Source organism: Cicer arietinum, chromosome 2 (genome assembly GCF_000331145.2).
Source record: "Cicer arietinum cultivar CDC Frontier isolate Library 1 chromosome 2, Cicar.CDCFrontier_v2.0, whole genome shotgun sequence".
In the NCBI taxonomy this organism is placed as follows: domain Eukaryota; kingdom Viridiplantae; phylum Streptophyta; class Magnoliopsida; order Fabales; family Fabaceae; genus Cicer; species Cicer arietinum.
Genome location: NC_021161.2, coordinates 38,356,398 through 38,375,868, shown reverse-complemented (window position 1 = coordinate 38,375,868; position 19,471 = coordinate 38,356,398). Strand labels below are relative to the sequence as shown.

Sequence of the window (19,471 nt, the reverse complement as noted above, 5' to 3'; positions counted from 1 at the left end):
TAGACTTCACTTGCATGTCAATAAACAGTTACCAATAATTTATTTGGTTAAAACAAACAACAATCAAAGGTATAGAGAAATTTAAAATGTGATCTTGTTTAAAAATATTTTAATAAAAATTACAACCAAAATTAAACAAAAGAAAATTAAATCTTCAACTTGAAATTCAAATTGAATGTACAAAAGATTATTTAGTTAAAAATGTTGAAAATAATATACCTAGATTAAATGCACAAAGGATATCATAGTTTCAAAAATATATTTTAAATGTTTTCAAAAATGTATAGTATATTTTAAATGTTTACAATTATGGTTTAATAATGGTGTTACTTATGTGATTAATATACATGTAACTTTATGTGATTAATGACTTGTTGGGGTAGTGAAATGGTGGAGAAGTTTTTTACTTTTAACTCTTTAGTGAAAGGAAAAAATGCAACAAAAAAAAAAGGAAAGAAAGTTTCTCATGTAATTTGGATGGCAATTACTAGATTTATTTGGTTAGGAAGAAATAATGTTTCATTTGAAGGATAGGTGGCAAATATTTAATATCATGTGGTGGTAGACAATATTATAAAAGGATATTGATTGGTTATGATTATTTAATTGGGAGGTAGAGGTAAAAAATAATTTTTTTTAGATTGGTGGAATAGTCTATCAAGTTTATGACTTTTTCTCTTTTGTAATGCATGGATTGTACTCTTTTTAATATATTTTTATTTATAAAAAACAATTTATTACCAATTTTATTTTGGGGGTTTGATTGTAATGTCCTTCAAGTGTTGGTTGAATGTATTTCTGACTCTTATTTTGTTAAAGCTGAGTTGGAGTACACTGTAGGGTTTGAACGTGGTGAAAATCAAAAGTAGAAAGAATATGGATTGTGTTAAAAAAAAAATTAAAACAAACTATGAAAAATCTTTCTAAGGTAAGTACTACAAATCTTTTTCAATAACTCACAATGTTAAAAGGATTTTTATATAAAGATGCGAGTAAGGAAAAGAGATGAACACATTAATTATGCTTAGTAATTATATTTCTATTATTAATTATTAACTTAGTAATTATGTCTAATTCCTTTAATTTAAAAAATAAAAAATTCACTAGATCAACTTTTTCAAATTCTGCTTAGTATAGTTAAACTCTTGAAAAAATAATTCTTGTTAGATGAAAATATAAGAAATGTGCATTTATGGAACTAAGTTTATCATCCCAGATTCTTACAATATTTTTCTTAATAAAAATAAACAATTTTCTAATTTATTTAATTATTGCATCATGTGATTTAAAATAATTAATGATATATATATATATATATATATATATATATATATATGGATTTTGCTGAATCAATTAAAAATGTGATACATATAGTTGAGGGATAAACAGATTGTAGCCAAAATGTAAATACATTAATTGTAATATTAGAAGAACCAACATATTCAATTTTAAAATCAACAATGATACATTCACTCTAAATTGCCATACATTTATTCAATATTTTACTTCATTTTTATTTATTTATTTATTCTTAACATCTACCAGAGACTCTTTTTATTTCATAAGATATAAACATCATATTTATTTTAATATTTTTTAAAGTTCTATTCAAATATAAAAATTAGAACTTTAATGAAAAAATACAGTTTTAATAATTATAAATAATTTTAAAATATTATATTTTTGTCAAATAAAATGCAAAAATTCAAACTACTTTATTTAAATTTATCAAAATAAGTAAATTATAAGTAACATTTAAATATAATCAAGTTAATATTAACTTTTTAACTATTTAAAAAGAGTCATTCTTATAATATTTTTTGAAATAAATTAATAACTTTCAAAGATATTATCAAATAACCACATTTCAAAAGAAAATAATTACACATTCATAATCAAATTTCATAACTTTGAAAGATACTATACCAAATAACAATATTTTTTATTTTATTTTTTTTGTTTGTGAAAACAAACTTTTTAACCATATGGCATTTTTTCTTTGTGAATCTATTCACTAACGAAAAATTCTTATTGAGTTCAATAAAGTTCGATACAAAGAACTTTTTTCTTTACAATAATCAATTTTTTAGGTGCTTTTTAATTATATAAAAAATAAAAATTAAAAACTCTAATAATTTTTAGGTCTTATACAATAGCTTAAATTGTACAAGACAATTACCAGTAAATACCTCTATAAATATATACCCTAGATATTTTTCTTTTGAAATAGAATAATTATTTTTCCACGAGAAGTTGCAGTGCAACAATTTTCGTTAAACGTTTAATTGATAATAGTTACTATGAATGATTATGTCTTTTTCATAAATAAAAAAACGACTTTACTTACTAGGTAGAAATGTGGCCTGGGAAATAGTGGTAAATGCTTCTGACATGCGGGTCCAGACACCAGATATTATATTTTCCTACATCATAATAATTAAAGCTGGAACTTCCACTTTTCTCATGTCTTTTAAATGGATTACATATTACTCCACTTTTTTTTTTTTTTCAAATTATGTATCTACTCCATATATTACCTTTTTTCTATTATTATTATTGGGACCGAATGTAATATTAGCTATTAGAGTCTTCACTTAAAACTCTGGCTTAAAAGATAAAAGGTCGTGGCGAATTAACCATTACTATTTTTTTTTTTTTTTGTGGTTTTAAGAATGCAAAAAAAATTATGGAAAATAATCGCAATGTTAATGATAAAACTGTTAGATAATGTTATTATATATTAGTAGTAAGGGTATTTTAGATATTTATATTCTTTTATATATATACTCATTGTAACCCTATTAACTCAAGTTTGATTTATTCTATGTTATGAAACCCTAGAGTGGTTGTCTCTCTTCTTTCTCTTTTCATTGTTAACATTATATCAAAGAGCTTGGTTGATTTTGGGATCTACTATAAAGAAGAGAGAGACTATTTTGATAGGAAAGACAACCACCAAAAGAGAAAAGAGAAGAGTAACCCTATTCCCGATTTTGTTAAATCAGTTTCACACAAATATCGATTGCACATTCGTTAACCGTTGGATTAGACTGATTTTTGGACAGCAGGTTCGCAATATTCAGGTCTTTGTCTTCAACGATCGGATCAACGAAACGACGTCTGGAGGGGGAGAAATCGTGCTCGCACAACACTAGATTATCCCTAATTTATTTTGTCTCACTGATTGTGTTTGTCGTATTTTCCTGTCATTATTTGTTATGGCTGGTGCTAAGGATGATTCTCTTCAAGAACATTGAAAAGCACATTGTCTGAAATTGGGGAGAGCACATAAGAAGAATCTTAGGGGGCCATCGTCCAATGTTGTTGTTTCTGCTCCTCCTACCATTGGCTCTAGTTCTAGTTCTGTATACTCATCTGAGATTGCTTCCCAAATATCTGATATTGCATAACAACTTCAAAAACTTCTTACCACTCAATCACATGCCATGTCTGCCACCTCTTTTAAAGGTTTGAACTCCTCTGGTATGTCAGGTATATCTCCTTCCATATGGACTCTTGATTCGGGAGCATCTCATCATATGACATACGATGATAAATCTTTTGTGTCTGTGAAACCTGTCTCGTCTATGTCGGTTATGACTGTTGATGACACTCATATATCACTAGCATGCGTTGGTTCTGTCTCCACACCTAATATGTCTCTTTCTGATGTTTATTATATTCTTAATCTTACTTTGAGTCTTGCTTCTGTTAGTCAAATATGTGATCTCGGTTATTCGGTTATGTTTTCTTCCACTTCTTATTGTGTGTAGAATCCACATTCCGGGAGATTGATTGGGACAGGTCATAGACAAGGGGGACTTTATGTTTTGGATGACTTGTGACTCCCAGATACTGCAGCCTCAACAACTACTGCTGACTTATTATCTAGTTTTCGCTTGAATTCTTTAGGCTTAATTACAGTTTTAGTCCCCCTATTTTAGCTAAATCGCAAAAGTAGTCCCCCCATTTTGTTTCTCCCCAGTTCTAGTCCCCAAACAGAATTTTGGTCAAAAACTTAATGAAACTTCATTTTTTAAAGTTGTACTACACCATTTATAATCATGGGTTTCAGGTACAATTGTTGCAAATGAGATTTTGAGGCATGATGTGACTTAAATAAATGCAAAAAAAAATGAAATTTCATCAAGTTTTGGACCAAAATTCTGTTTGAGGGACCAAAACTGGGGAAAAATAAAATGGGGGACTACTTTTGCGAATCAACTAAAATAGGGGGACCAAAACTGCAATTAAGCCAATTCTTTATCTACTAGTTTTTATTTATGGCATTCTTGCCTTGGACATGTTTCTGCTTCTAGATTAAAATATTTGGCTTCTACAGGAGCCTTAGGAAAGTTATAAACCAGTGATATCTCAGATTGTTGTGGTTGTAAACTTCCTAAACTTTCAGCTTTACCGTTTAGTAAAAGTGTTTCCGTTTATATGCGCCCTTTGATTTAGTTCACTCTGATGTTTGGGGTCCATCACCGGTTCTCACCATAGGTGGATCTAGATATTATGTTTCGTTTATTGATGATTACACTCGTTATTGTTGGGTTTATCTTATGAAAAATCGGTTTGAATTTTTTGACATTTATCATATGTTTCGTGCAATGGTCAAAACTCAATATAATTCTGTTATAAAGTGCTTTCGTTTGTGATTTAGGTGGTGAATATACCTCTAATAAATTTTCTGAATTACTTGCTTATGATGGCACCCTCCACCAAACATCTTATACTGATACTCCTCAGCAAAATGGAGTTGCTGAAAGGAAACACCGTCATATTATAGAGACTGCTCATTCCTTTTTGTTGTCCGCTTCAATTCCTAGTGAGTTTTGGGAAGAAGCAATTCTTACTGTTGTTCATGCTATTAATAGAATTTCATCCTCTATAATATCAGGTTTGCCTCCCTTTGAAAAATTGTATGCTTCTACACCTGATTACTATTCTTTGAAAGTTTTTGGTTCTACTTGTTTTGTTCTTCGCCCTCAAGTAGAGCGCAATAAGTTGTCTTCTCGTTCAGCCATGTGTGTTTTTCTTGGTTATGGGGATGGTCAAAAGGGTTATCGTTGTTATGATCCTCATGCAAGAAAACTTTATGTATCTCGTAATGTTGTTTTTCTTGAGCACATACCTTTTTACTCTATTTCCTCTGATTCTCAGATTACTAAGAGTTCTGAACTAACTCATATTGATCTATTTGATTCTAATGATTATGCTTCTAGTGATTGTAATGTTGAGAATTGCAGGACAAATACTAATACTCCACATGATGACATCCCTCTTGTCCCCCCGATTGTCCAACCACCCCCTGCGATTGTTGATCCTCCTCGTTACCCCTCTCGTCAACGTAAGTCTACTCAGTTACCTGATTTTGTTTATTCCACTTACTCAACTTCATTTGTTTCTTTCTTAACCTCTATTCACAGTTTGTTTGAGCCCTCTTTCTATAAATAGGTTGTTCTTGATCCTCTTTGGCAGCAGGCTATGGCAGAAGAACTATCTACGTTGCACAAAACCAATACTTGGGAATTAGTACCTCTTCCTCTTGGAAAACGTGCTATTAGGTCTCGTTGGGTATACAAGATCAAAACTAAGTCTGATGGGTCAGTTGAACGCTACAAAGCACGTCTTGTTGCTAAGGGTTTCTCTCAACAATTTGGTATGAATTATGAAGAAACTTTTGCTCATGTAGCTAAGATGACCATTATCCGTACTCTTATTGCAGTTGCATCTATTCGTCAATGGCATATTTACCAAATAGATGTCAAAAATGCTTTTTTTGAATGGTGAGCTTCATGAAGAAGTCTATATGGTCCCTCCACAAGGAGTTTCTCATAATCAAGGGGAAATATGTCAGTTAAAAAAGGCTCTATATGGTCTTAAACAGACTCCTCGAGCTTGGTTTGAGAAATTATCTACTGTGATCACTTCTCTTGGTTTCTGCTCTAGTGAAAATGATTCTGCATTGTTTATAAGGTCCACCACTTGTGGTCGCAGTATACTTTCTCTATATGTTGATGATATGATTATTACAGGTGATGATGTTAGTGGAATCAATGAGTTGAAATTGCAGTTAGCCAAACAGTTTGAGATGAAGGACTTGAGAACTCTTCGCTATTTCTTGGGAATTAAAGTTGCATACTCTCCTAGAGGCTACCTTCTTTCTCAATCCAAGTACATTGCCAATATTCTTGACCAGACCCGTCTTTCTGATACTAGAGCAGTAGATACTCCTCTTGAGTTGAATGTGAAATATGCTCCCTCGGATGGTGTTCCTTTACCAGATTCCAATTTGTATCGTACTTTGGTTGGCAACTTAGTGTATCTTAAGATTATCAGACCTGACATTGCGTATGTGGTTCATGTTGTTAGTCAGTTTGTTGTCTCTCCCACTACAGTACATTGGGAAGCAGTTATTCGGATTCTTCGTTATCTTCGAAGAACTCAATTTCAAAGCCTTTTCTTTCCATCGTCATCCTCATTAGAGTTACGAGCTTATTCTGATGCTGATTGGGCTGATGACACCACAGATCATAAGTTCACCACAGGGTTTTGTATCTTTCTTGGAGACTCTCTTATTTCTTGGAAGAGTAAGAAACAAGACATTGTCCCTCGCTCCTCTACAGAAGTTGAGTATCGTGCTATGGCATCCACTACTGCTGAAATAATTTGGTTGTGTTGGCTTTTGTCTGATATGGATATCTCTCTTTCTGAACCAACCCCGATGCACTACGATAACAAGAGTGTTATTCAAATTGCTCACAACTCAGTCTTTCATGAACGCACCAAACACATTGAGATTGATTGTCATTTTACTCGTCATCATCTTCAACATGGAATCATTACTCTACCGTTTGTCTCTTCTTCTTTACAGATTGTTGATTTATTCACAAAGATGCATTCCATTAAACGTTTTTGTTTTTTAGTTGACAAACTCTCGATGCTCCATGTTAATGCATCGTGAGTTTGAGGGGAGGTGTTAGATAATGTTATTATATATTAGTAGTAAGGGTATTTTAGACATTTCTATTCTTCTATATATATACTCATTGTAACCCTATTAACTCAAGTTTGATTCATTCTATGTTATGAAATCCTAAAGTAGTTGTCTCTCTTCTTTCTCTTTTCATTGTTAACAGAAACATCGTTTTTATAGAAAAAGTTTAAATATTTTAACTTTTTTCTTATTTTAAATGAATGAAAAACACATTTTCAGACATGATCTTATTTTTTTTTTATTTTGATTTTCTTTCATCTCTCAACCAATATTCAATATGATATATCATATAATAGTACAAAGAAAATTAAAAAGATTTATGCAATGATGTGATTAATTCACACTGTGACGATCATAATCTGTAACTCAACACTTATAATAATCGAAATTGCGAAATCTTTAACGCAGCTGCGAATGTAATTACGATTGCTATTTAAAACTTTAGTTCTAACATGTTACACAAAAGTGAGTAGTAGAGAAGAGAGAAGGAAGAGTGTGAGTCGTAGATAAGAGAGAAGAAGGAATCTGATTTGAGAAAAATGAACTCTGGAAATGAAAAAGACAAAGAGGGAAATTAAAAGTTAAATGATGAAATTGTCCCTTTATTTAAAGGCGAAATTAGAAATTTGCCCCTATGTATATAACAGTGTTATACGGTGTCCCTATATATAGTGTCAACTTATCTGTCTATATCTTATGCTGCTATTAATAATTGTTGAAAATTATAGTTGAATAAAAAAACATTAAAAAAAGATAAAATTTAAAATAATAATGTTAAGAATTATGATACAACTAAACTATAATGCATTTTTATATAATACTCTTAATATAACTAATCTAATAAAACTTTACTTTAATACAATTAACTTTTACCTATCTTAAATTATATCTAACTAAACTTAACATTAATTTGAAAATAAATATCTATAAGCATATTTTTGTTCACATATGCCACTAGTGGGAGTGGTAGATACATTTTAAAATAAAGATACTCTAACAAATAGAATAGAGATGAATAAGATGATTGTGCAATTAATCTAAAGTGTGTGAACCCTAATCTTTATCTTCGATTTGTCTCCAAATATATTTTTTTGTATAAACGCAATGCACTATCAAGTTTATAATTAATAATTAATAGTAGTATATCTTTAAAAAAAATTAATAGTATATTAAAATAATAATAATAATAATAATAATAATAATAATAATAATAAATAGTTCTCTAACTTTCTTAATTAAAAAAGTTTAGATGAATTGAATTTAAAGACTCGACAGGCTTCAAGACTCAAAGAACATTGACATAAATAATTACAATTACTTACGATCAATTTTTCACATCAACAACGGAAGTTAAACCCACGACCTTGTAAATGTGAGTCAACTCTTATAAACTGAACAAACCTTCATTAGCAATAGTTTCCTAACTTTAAATTGTACGTGCATAAGATAATAGAAGAAAAAAAAATTAGTGTTTAAATTTTAGCAAAATATTAAATAAAAAGTGTAGCAATTAATTTCCTTGTCCTTCTTATGAAGTTGTCTACTTATACAGCAGCACATACCACTTAATAAACGACATTAACGCTTCACAAAGAACTGTATTCTTATATAAATTGATTAAATGAATATATATTAATTTAAAATTAAACACTTCCTATTAGAGCAAAAGTCATACATGTGAGGGAGATGTCGGACACTTCGAAGGCCTACACCAAAAACAACAACTAAGAAAAAACTTAATTCAAACATGACTAAAGGTCAAACTAATAAGAGGAAATGAAAATAATAATAATAATAATAATAATAATAATAATAATAATAATAATAGTAATATTCAAATAATATCATATTATTTTTCACACCGATTGCTCGCAAATAAAAGTCTAAGCATCAAAAGATATAAAAATTATGTGGCCAAAATTAAAGGACTTGGAATTATTTAAAGAGAATTTCAGAGCCCCTCAACAACAAAAAAATGAATAGAAATCAATAATAAGGTACAATCGAATGAATAGAGAAGAGTCGTTATGTGTAGTAGTAAGTTGCTTCTAGCACATTCACAACGAAGTTAAGTAATGTAGGCAATGCTCTACTTCTACCATAAACTTGTACTTCCACATATATATCTTCAAATGGAACTTATCTAACAGTTAAAAAGATAGGGTGCAGTTCCCGCCTTAAAGACAGAGAAAGAATCAGAATTCATAATTAGTATAGATCTTATAATAAAACAAGGTACAAAACACGTTTAGGGGTTTTCACCAATATCTTTTTTCTTCCCTCCCATAGCCAATATCTTTTTAAGATCTTACCTTTATGTTCCCACTATTTTAAGTTTTATTCTTTCTTTCTCATTTTAATTGTTTGATTTGAGTTATATGGACAAATGAATTTTTATTTATTTAAATATATTTATTAATTGTAGTTAATTGATAAATTTGATTAATTGAGATATAATGAATAAAGATATATTAATGAAAAAATAATTAGTATTATATTATTATTATTAATTTTTTTTTATTGTTGCCAAAATAATTATAATAATAATAAAGTGTGTGAACCCTAAACTTTATGTTTGATTTGTTTCTAGTTCTATCTTTTTGTCTAAATGCAATGCTCTATCAAACTTATAATCAATGGTAGTATATCTTCAAAAAAAGAACAAATTAATAGTATACTAACATAATAATAATAATAATAATAATAATAATAATAATAATAATAATATATTAATAATTCTCTAATTGTCTTAATGAAAAAAGTTTAGATGAGTTGGCTTTCGTCTCGACAGACTTCAAGACTTGAAAAACATTCACATAAATAATAACACAATCAGTTTTTCACATCAACAACGAAAGTTGAACCTGCAACCTTGTAGATGTGAGTCAACTACTTATCAACTGAACAAACCTTCATTAATAATTTACTAACTTTAAATAGTACATAAGAGAATAAAAGAAAAAAAAATTAGTATTAAAATTTTAGCAAAATATTAAATAAAAAGTGCATTAATTAATTTCCTTGTCCTTCTTCCTAATGAAGTTGTCTATTTATACCACTTAATAAAGAACATTAACTCTTTGACAAGGAGTTGTATTCTTATATAAATTTAAAATTAAACATTTCCTACTAGAGCAAAAGTCATACATGTGATCGAGATGTCCTGATGGAGATGTCGTACATGTTAAAGGCCTACACCAAAACAACAACTAAGAAAAAAGTTAATTCAAACATGACCAAATGTCAAACTAATAAGAGGAAATGAAAATGAAAAAAAAAAAACAAAAAATAGTCAAATAATATCATATTATTCTCCACACCGGTCGCTCGCAAATAAAAGTCTAAGCATTTTAGCTGAATCGCAAAAGTAGCCCCCCATTTTGTTTCTCCCCAGTTTTGGTCTCCCAAACAGAATTTTAGTCCAAAACTTAATGAAATTTCATTTTTTTAAAGCCTTACTACACCATTTATGGTCATATATTTCAGGTACAATCGTTGCAAATGAGATATTGAGACATGGTGTGGCTTAAATAAATGCAAAAAAAAATAAAATTTCATTAAATTTTGGACCAAAATTCTGTTTGAGGGACCAAAACTGGGGAGAAACAAAATGGGGGGCTACTTTTGCGATTCAGCTAAAATATGGGGACTAAAACTGCAATTAAACCTAATATATAGTGTTACCATGATTAGGTAGCGATCGGTAATGAGTTATATGGACAAATGAATTTTATTTATTTAAATATATTTATTAATTATATTTAATTGATAAATTTGATTAATTAAGATATAATGAATAAAGATATATTAATGAAAATATTAATAATAATAACAATAGTTATTATTATTATTATTATTATTATTATTATTATTATTATTATTATTATTATTATTATTGTTGTTGTTGCTGCTGCCGCCGCCAAAATAATAATAATAATAATAATAATAATAATAATAATAATAATAATAATAATAATAATAATAATAATAGCATATTCATCAATAGTTCTTTAACTATCTTAATCAAAAAAGTTTAGATGAGTTGGCTTTCGAGTCTCGGCAGATTTCAAGACTCAAAAATCATTCACATAAATAATAACAATCACTCACAATTAATTTTTCACATCAACAATAAAAATTGAACCCGCAATCTTATAGATATGAACCAACTCCTTATCATCTGAACAAACCTTCGTCAACAATTTACTAACTTTAAATTTTACATAAGAGAATAGAAAAAAAAATATAATTTAGTGTTAAAATTTTAGCAAAATATTGAATAAAAAGTGCATTAGTTAATTTCCTTGTCCTTTTTATGAAGTTGTCTATTTATACAGCAGCTCAGACCACTTAATAAAGGACATTAACTCTTGACAAAGAGTTGTATTCTTATATAAATTGATTCAAATGATTATTAATTTATAATTAAACAGTTCGTATTAGAGTAAAAGTCATACATGTTTCTTTAGCAATCTAAGACTTCCATTATCTTGGAAATCCTTCCTCACATTTAGTACTAGAAGAATGACTGCTGGATAATTTTACAAACTAAATTAAGTACAACTGAACCTAGCACAATAACAAGTATTAGACTCATGTTCTATTTGCCATAAAAATACTCATATCATGGATCATAAGTAAAGCATGGAAACATATCCTATGCATTAATATCTTATAACTTAATCCTCAAGTAGTTAATGCATTTGTATAATTTTCTTTTCCAAAATTGCCAACCATTAAAAAACCTTTCCCTTTTGTGCCAAAGACATTAACATGGATCAAAAATATTAAAAATCTAACTATTTACAAAGGTACAAGAATAAACTTGATCTTTCATATTCAGAGAGAGTTACATACAAACATTTTCTTTCAACTCTTATGGCATGGAAATATTTAGTTTACTAGTAGATACTTAAGATATAGCATGCCCTCGTTTACATGTAGTAAACGGTCTCGGTCGTCACTCCAAGATAATACAGCTCAGAGTATATAATAACAAAATTAGTTTTAAATAAACAATCTCAACTGTTAATTAGATATCAGACAGTTGATAAACTGTGTGATGCAGTTACTTCACCAAATCTGTTTCCTACTACTTACTCAATTGTTCAAAAAAGAGAATCAGTTGCAATGGTAAGAGTAGGATCTCCAAGACCTAAAGGCACATCAAACCCTGACATGAAATTATCACCAAACATAACAGCACCAGCACCAGCTGCTAATGCACCAGCACCAGCTCCCATTGCAAATCCTGGAGGCCCTCTCTGCCTAGGACCTGTCCCTGATGATGATGGCATATTAATATAATTTGGTGCCAACCCATCATTACTTGAATGAAAAGTAGGAACATAACCAACATTTGAGGGTGGTGGAAAAGTTCTAGGTGGTTGATAACTTGGTCCAGCAGCTGAATGGTAGTTTGGTCCACCAACATAAGGGTTAGAATAGTTTGTAGGAAATGGCATTGGATGTGAGTAGGGTACATTAGTTTGTGCTTGTTTATGTGCTCCATTGAATGAAACTTGTCCAATTCCAACCTTATTATCATTATCTAACAGCTCTATTCCTCCACCATTACCTGCATCACAAAAACATATATAGAGTCTCAATCACCTTGATATATTCTTTGAAAGCTAAAAACATAGACTTTCAATCAAAGTTTTCAATTTTTGAACTATAAAATTTAACCCATTATAGCATATTGAATTAGCACACCCTTATTACCATTCTCCTTAGAGCACTATTTCTCCCCGCATCACAAACGTGCTTTAAATTGGGGCTGCAACATTAAGGATTGAGGTCTTTGCAACAGAATCACAACAACAATTTTGACTACATCGGACACATTTTCTTTCGTTTTGTTGCAATATAAAAGTTTGCAATGTAACGACAACCACAACAGCAATATAAAACTGTGATCACAAACATGATTTAAATTTCGGTCCACAATTGCAATTGTGGTCTCAACATAAAGGATCCAAAAGCTTAAACTATAACTTCAACTATACCTGACACATTTTTCCGTATTTTTCCACAATATAAAAGTTTACAGCATAATTGCAAGTGCTATTTAAAACCATTATGAAAAACACATAGAGCCTCAAGTCACCTTGATATTTTTTTAAACCCAAAAGCTTAAACTTTCAACCAAAGTTTTCGACTTTTCCACTAAAAAATAAACCCATTAGAGTAAATTGAATTAAAAGCTCGCTCACACAATAGGAACAAGTAAATTTTTTGAAAATATAAAGAGAAAATATTTTCACCAAAAATAAACAAACCAAACTTTCAATCAAAGTTTAAACTTTTTCACAGATAAATTAACCCATTTGAGTATATATTGAATTACAAGCTCACTCACATAAGAAAAAAAACAAAACAAGATACAAAAAGGAACAATTTTTTACCATACCTGAGTGGGAACCAGGTTCTTCTTTGTCTTCAGAAACACGAATCGAAACATCAACGAACCCTCTTGGTTTACTAGACTTCTTCTTCCTCAATTGATAGCTTCCAATTTCTTCATTCCCTTGGCTTGAAACCTCAAAATTTTGTTTTTGAAGAAACTCTTTAAGAAGAACAGTAGCTGAACCATGAAGTTTCTCAGTAAGGAAAAAAGGGTCTCTGCTATAAACTTCAACATTCAATGCAAGATCTTGAAAGTTTGAATCTGAGTTATAATCAAGTTGAATAGAAAACTTAGTTCTCCAAAGAGGGTTTGGATTACCAGAAGTATCAACTTTTGTGCAGTATTTGTTGTTTGGATCAACCCAACCAACAGCATACCATTGACGTTTCCAAAGTGAAGGTGATGAAGGTCTTACACCACGAGCTGATATTAAGCATATCTCAACCCATATTTTTGCCATGGAGGATGCAACAGAACAGAAAAAGAATGTTCAAAAGGTAAAGAGGTTTTGCTGTTGGAGAAGAAAAAATGTTGTTCTGCTTTGTTTATTTACAATTTTGCTACACTTTTACTATCCACGCCTCATCAAATTTTTATACAATTAAAATATTAAAAGTGTTTTTTATTATTTTATTTATTTTTAAATTTAATTTTATCTTTTCTCTCTTTATTCATAACTCACGCTTCTTACACGTAAAAAATTATTTAAAAATAATTTCATTGAATGCTTCTTAACTAATAGTATTTTTACTCATTTTCCAAAAATTACAAACAACTTCTTAACTTTTCCATTTATGAAATTCAAGTTAAGGCTCCTAATGACCTATTTCACATCTTTCAAACACAACTTCATGAACACAAAAGATATTCCATTCCAAACTATTTTAAGCTTAAGATCTTGCATTATTTTATTCTTTTTCTCTTATTTTAATTATTTGATTTAATTTATACGGATAAATGAATTTTATTTATTTAAATATTTATTAATTTTATTAATTCTAGTTAATTGATAAATTTAATTAATTGAGATATAATGAATACAGATATATTAATGAAAAAAATTAATAGTATATTATTATTATTGTTAATATACAGTTAGGTATTTATCATTATGACTGATTGATACTCTCTCTTTTTATTTATTGAGAAAAATTAATATGGATAACAAGTTTTAAAATGAGTCACAAAGTAATTTCCACAAAATTGTTTGGAACAATTGTAGCAATGATATAGTTATAACCTTTGTGAATGTACTTGAATAAATATTTAATTGACTTATTTTGATTACATCATTCCATATTTAAATGAGTTTGGTACTTTAACATTAACTTAGCGTGGTATGGTACAATATGTCGGATGTCCATAAGAATTTTGTTTTTGTGATAGTATTACCATTTGACCTTTTTTTATAAATCGGATAATCATTTTGATCAACGATTGTTTTTTGTTGATGTATCTTTGGAATTTTTTTTGAACACTTTCCATTCTTCATGCAAGGAGAATTTGGTCTTGCATGTACATATGGACCATGGATCATGTGACATTCAATCAAATTGTAAGTTCAGGTTGACTTTCTTTCTTTGGTATTTCAGCTTAAATGATTTTGTTGATGGCGTTTAGGTTAGGATACTTGCTTGGTGAACGCAACAATATCAATATATATATGCATGTATCAATTCCCTCTCTTTTGAAATTCTATAGTGTACATATTGTAATATAAATTTAAAAATATGGTAAAGATAATTTTAATTACGTATGATTATTTATTATTTTTAATAATGAAGTAACATATTAAATTTTAATAAAATAAAAAACTAGTAGCATAATTTAGTTAAATTGATTATATATGAGATATTTTGTTTACTTCAACGTAAATGATAAGAAGATAATATAAAAACTAACATGCAAAAACATTATCAAGCACATGCCTCTTTGTCAAATCCTTTATTAATTCATAAAATTTGATTGGTTTTTATGACGAAGATAGCCTATCAGATTCTATCATAGTAAAACCATTAACCAAGAATTGTTGAAACGATATTCTTAAACACAAATGTGTATTTGCTTTATTTTTTTGAATTGTAATATGAAGGACAACCATTCTTTTATTGTAACATCTTTCTATTGTTTGCTTTCACATCAGGTTTGATCATAAGGTTAAGTTTGAGACACCATAACATTATCATTATTTTGTAAGTTAAGGTTATCTACATTATCTTTCACATTAAATATTGATTTAATTGTGGTTTTAATCCTCCTATTTTTTCCAATTTTTATAACTGGTTATTCTATTTTAATATCCAACATTTTTAATCATTCCCTCAAATTTTTCATAAAAAAATGGTAACGTGACATATTTTAAACAATGTAATATATAATACAATGATATTGAATGATTAATACTCATAAAATTGCAATCAAACGCTCGAAAAACATTAGTTTCAACTTCAAATTTGATTCATTTTTGTAATTTAATTAATACCATATAAATAATTGTTTCATCCAGATGGTTCTACATAATGAAATCGTAAGTCACATCATTTAAAATATATACCAAATCTCAATTTTTTAGCTAAAAACTCTGAAAGAGGAACCAAAATTGTAAGATTTTAAAATAGGAGGACTAGTTATAAGAATTTATGAAAATAAAGGGATTAAAACTACAATTAAAATATTAACTTAATTGTGGTTTTAATCCTGCTATTTTTACCAATTCTTATAATTGGTCCTTCTATTTTATTATCCAACAGTTTTAATCATTCCCTCAAATTTTTCAACTAAAAAATGGTAATGTGACTTATTTTAAACAATGTAACATATAATACAATGATATTGAATGATTAATACCCATAAAATTGCAATCAAACGCTCTAAAAACTTTAGTTTCAGCTTCAAATATGATTCATTTTTGTAATTTAAATAATATCATATAAATCATTGTTTCATCTAGATGGCTCTACATAATGAAATCGTATGTCACATCATTTAAAATATATCAAATCACAATTTTTTAGCTAAAAACTCTGAAAGAGGAATCAAAACCGTCAGATTTTAAAATAGGGGGACTAATTATAAGAATTTGTGAAAATAAAGGGACTAAAACTACAATTAAGCTTAAAATATTATTAGAGCTCATCATCATCTGACATGCATTTTCACAGTAATTTGATATCATTACCTAAATCATAAATAATGGGTCCTTTATCATTATTTACATGAGGCGCCACAATTTGTTTAGATTTATTGTCATTCGAGTTTTGTCTCAACAGGTTGACATGCGGTAGTGACATGTTTTTCTTCATCATTACGTTGCACTTAGATTTACCCATGTTTTTGACTTTGTTGTTGAATTTAACCAAGTTACTGTTGTAAGGAAATTTGGCAAAATTGTTTGACATACTACCATATTAGTTATGATATGATTTCCTATCATTGAAGGCTTTGAACTTTCCATTTCTAGCATGCACATTAACTTGTTGATTCCTGTTGAAAGTGTGGTTGTGTTTACTGTTGTTATGTGGCCTTGATGGCATTGATTTCCTTTTCACCATTAACCAAATCACCATAAATGCGTTTCTATTTTTGCGGTGAGAAATATGTTGGAGCATTAACTTATTGAGGGATCGATAGAGTATCCAATATAGGAGATTGGTTTGCCACCATTAGTCATGTAGTACATGTCAGAGGAACTTGCACACCTTGGGACAAAACAAGGGAGATTGCACTAACGTAACCTTGCACTCTCTATCATATGACTGTAGTAGTCAAAACTCACAAGTGGTGCAAATTCTTTAAAAACCTTTGCACTCCACATGATATGATGCTGTCACATCCACACTTTTCCTATCACCGGTTTGGTCAAGTTTATCTCCACACACACTCTAACAAATATTTCTCTAATGTAATTGCAATCCACCTTGACTGGTTTCCATACCTTCCGGTTAACACCATGAACATACTTTCATCATAGTATAGAAGATTCACATATGAAAAACAACTTTTTTACAAGTTGTTGTGTGGTTGAAGTTGAGCCTTTGTTGTTGAATTTTTTATATTTACCCACTCACAATGTTGATTGGTTTTTCCTTAACCAATATAGCTTATCATATTCCATCATAGTAAAACCATTAACCAAGAATTTTTGAAACGATATTCTCAAACACAAATGTGTATTTGCTTCATTTTTTTGGATTTGCAATATGAAGGACAACCACTCTGTTATTGTAGCTTTTTTCTATTGCTTGCTTTCACATCAATCCTTTTACTGTGTAGTACATCAAGTTTCTAACTATCCATGCCATATGGAAAAATCAGAGGATATTTGTAGCTAAGATAACTTGCAAGAAACTCATCAATCCTCTTGAAACCTCTAGATTTTTTATGAAGAATGATATCACATTTTGCAGTTGTGTTAAGATCGCCTACAATGAGGTCAGCGACTTCAGAAAATGTTGGTTGATTGGACATCCTTCTTTAGTTGTTCTTTCAGATATAAGCTTCGACTTTAGATCTTGAATGTTACTATAACACCACAATTTCTTATTATTATATTTTAATAGTATAATGATACACAACTATTATTGTTTAAAAATGAACGTGATAAAATGTGTGACATCATTTAGAAAATTGGGCAACATTTTTGTATGTAAATGATTTCTTAGAGTGAATAATGACCCCTTTACGTTTTGTTTTTCTTAACTAATAGCAGAAGCATAAGAGAATATGAGTCTCAACATAGAGACAATGATCTCTAAATCAAATCTACCATTCCAATTGGTTAGCATAAGATTTGTACCAAATCAAATCTAACATTGAATTAATTATGGTTTTAATCCTCCTATTTTTACCAATTCTTATAATTGGTCATTCTATTTTAATAACCAACAATTTTAATTATTCCCTCAAAACTTTCAACTAAAAAATGGTAATGTGACATATTTTAAACAATATAACATATAATACAATGATATTAAATGATTAATATCCATAAAATTGCAATTAAACGCTCTAAAAACTTTAGTTTCACTTCAAATATGATTCATTTTTGTAATTTAATTAATATCATATAAATAATTCTTTCATCCATATGGTTCTACATAATGAAATCGTATGTCACATCATTTAAAATATATTAAATCACAATTTTTAGCTAAAAACTCTGAAAGATGAACCAAAATTGTAAGATTTTAAAATAAGGGGACTAATTATAAGAATTTGTGAAAATAAATGGACTAAAACTATAGTTAAGCTTAACATATTCCTAGAGCTCATCATCATCTGACAAAAGAATGAAACAAGACTCAAAGTTGACTTGCATTTTCACAGTAATTTGATATCATTACCTAAATCATAAATAATGGGTCATTTATCACTATTCACATGAGGCGCCACAATTTGTTTAGATTTATTGCCCTTCGGGTTTTGTCCCAACAGGTTGACATGCGATAGTGACATGTTTTTCTTCATCATTATGTTGCACTTAGACTTATCCATGTTTTTGACTTTGTTGTTGACTTTAACCAATTTAATGATAGAAGGAAATTTGATAAAATTGTTTGACATACTGCCATATTAGCTATGATACGATTTCCTATCATTGAAGGCTTTGAACTTTCCAGTTCTAGCTTGCAAATTAACTTGTTAATTCCTGTTGTAGGTGTGGTTGTGTTTACTATTGTTGTGCGACCTTGATTTTCTTTTCACCATTAACCAAATCACCATAAATGCGTTCCTATTTTTACGGTGAGAAATATATTGGAGCATTAACTTATTGCGAGATTGATAGAGTACCCATTATAGAAGATTGGTCCACCACCATTGGTCATGTAGTACATGTTAGAGGAACCTGCACACCTTTGGACAAAACAAGGGATATTGCACCAGCGTAACCTTGCACTCTCTCATCATCTGACCGTATCAGTCAAAACTCACAAGTGGTGCAAATTCTATGAAAATCTTTGCACTCCACATGATATGATGCCCTCACATCCACACTATTCCTGTCACCAATTTGGTCCAGTTTATCTCCACACACACTCTAGAAAACATTTCTCTTCCGA

General features: G+C 29.4%; 1 protein-coding gene across 1 annotated transcript; it reads right to left on the bottom strand.

Annotated features, from left to right (window-relative positions):
* Positions 1-11,815: 11,815 nt before the first annotated feature.
* Positions 11,816-13,971, bottom strand: LOC101506482 (uncharacterized). The gene is made up of 2 exons (XM_004490470.4): positions 13,416-13,971; positions 11,816-12,581 (listed from the first exon to the last, which is right to left on the bottom strand). The coding sequence occupies exons 1-2, from the start codon at positions 13,870-13,872 to the stop codon at positions 12,112-12,114; spliced, it is 927 nt and encodes a 308-aa protein (XP_004490527.1). The 5' UTR covers positions 13,873-13,971; the 3' UTR covers positions 11,816-12,111.
* Positions 13,972-19,471: the final 5,500 nt, after the last annotated feature.

What these genes read in the sequence shown, in the direction of transcription:
- LOC101506482 (XM_004490470.4), bottom strand. Translation starts at nt 13,872, where the DNA reads ATGGCAAAAATATGGGTTGAGATATGCTTAATATCAGCTCGTGGTGTA. An exon ending in AGAACCTGGTTCCCACTCAG is followed by an intron (nt 12,582 to 13,415) that starts GTATGGTAAAAA and finishes TTTGTGATGCAG; the next exon opens with GTAATGGTGGAGGAATAGAG.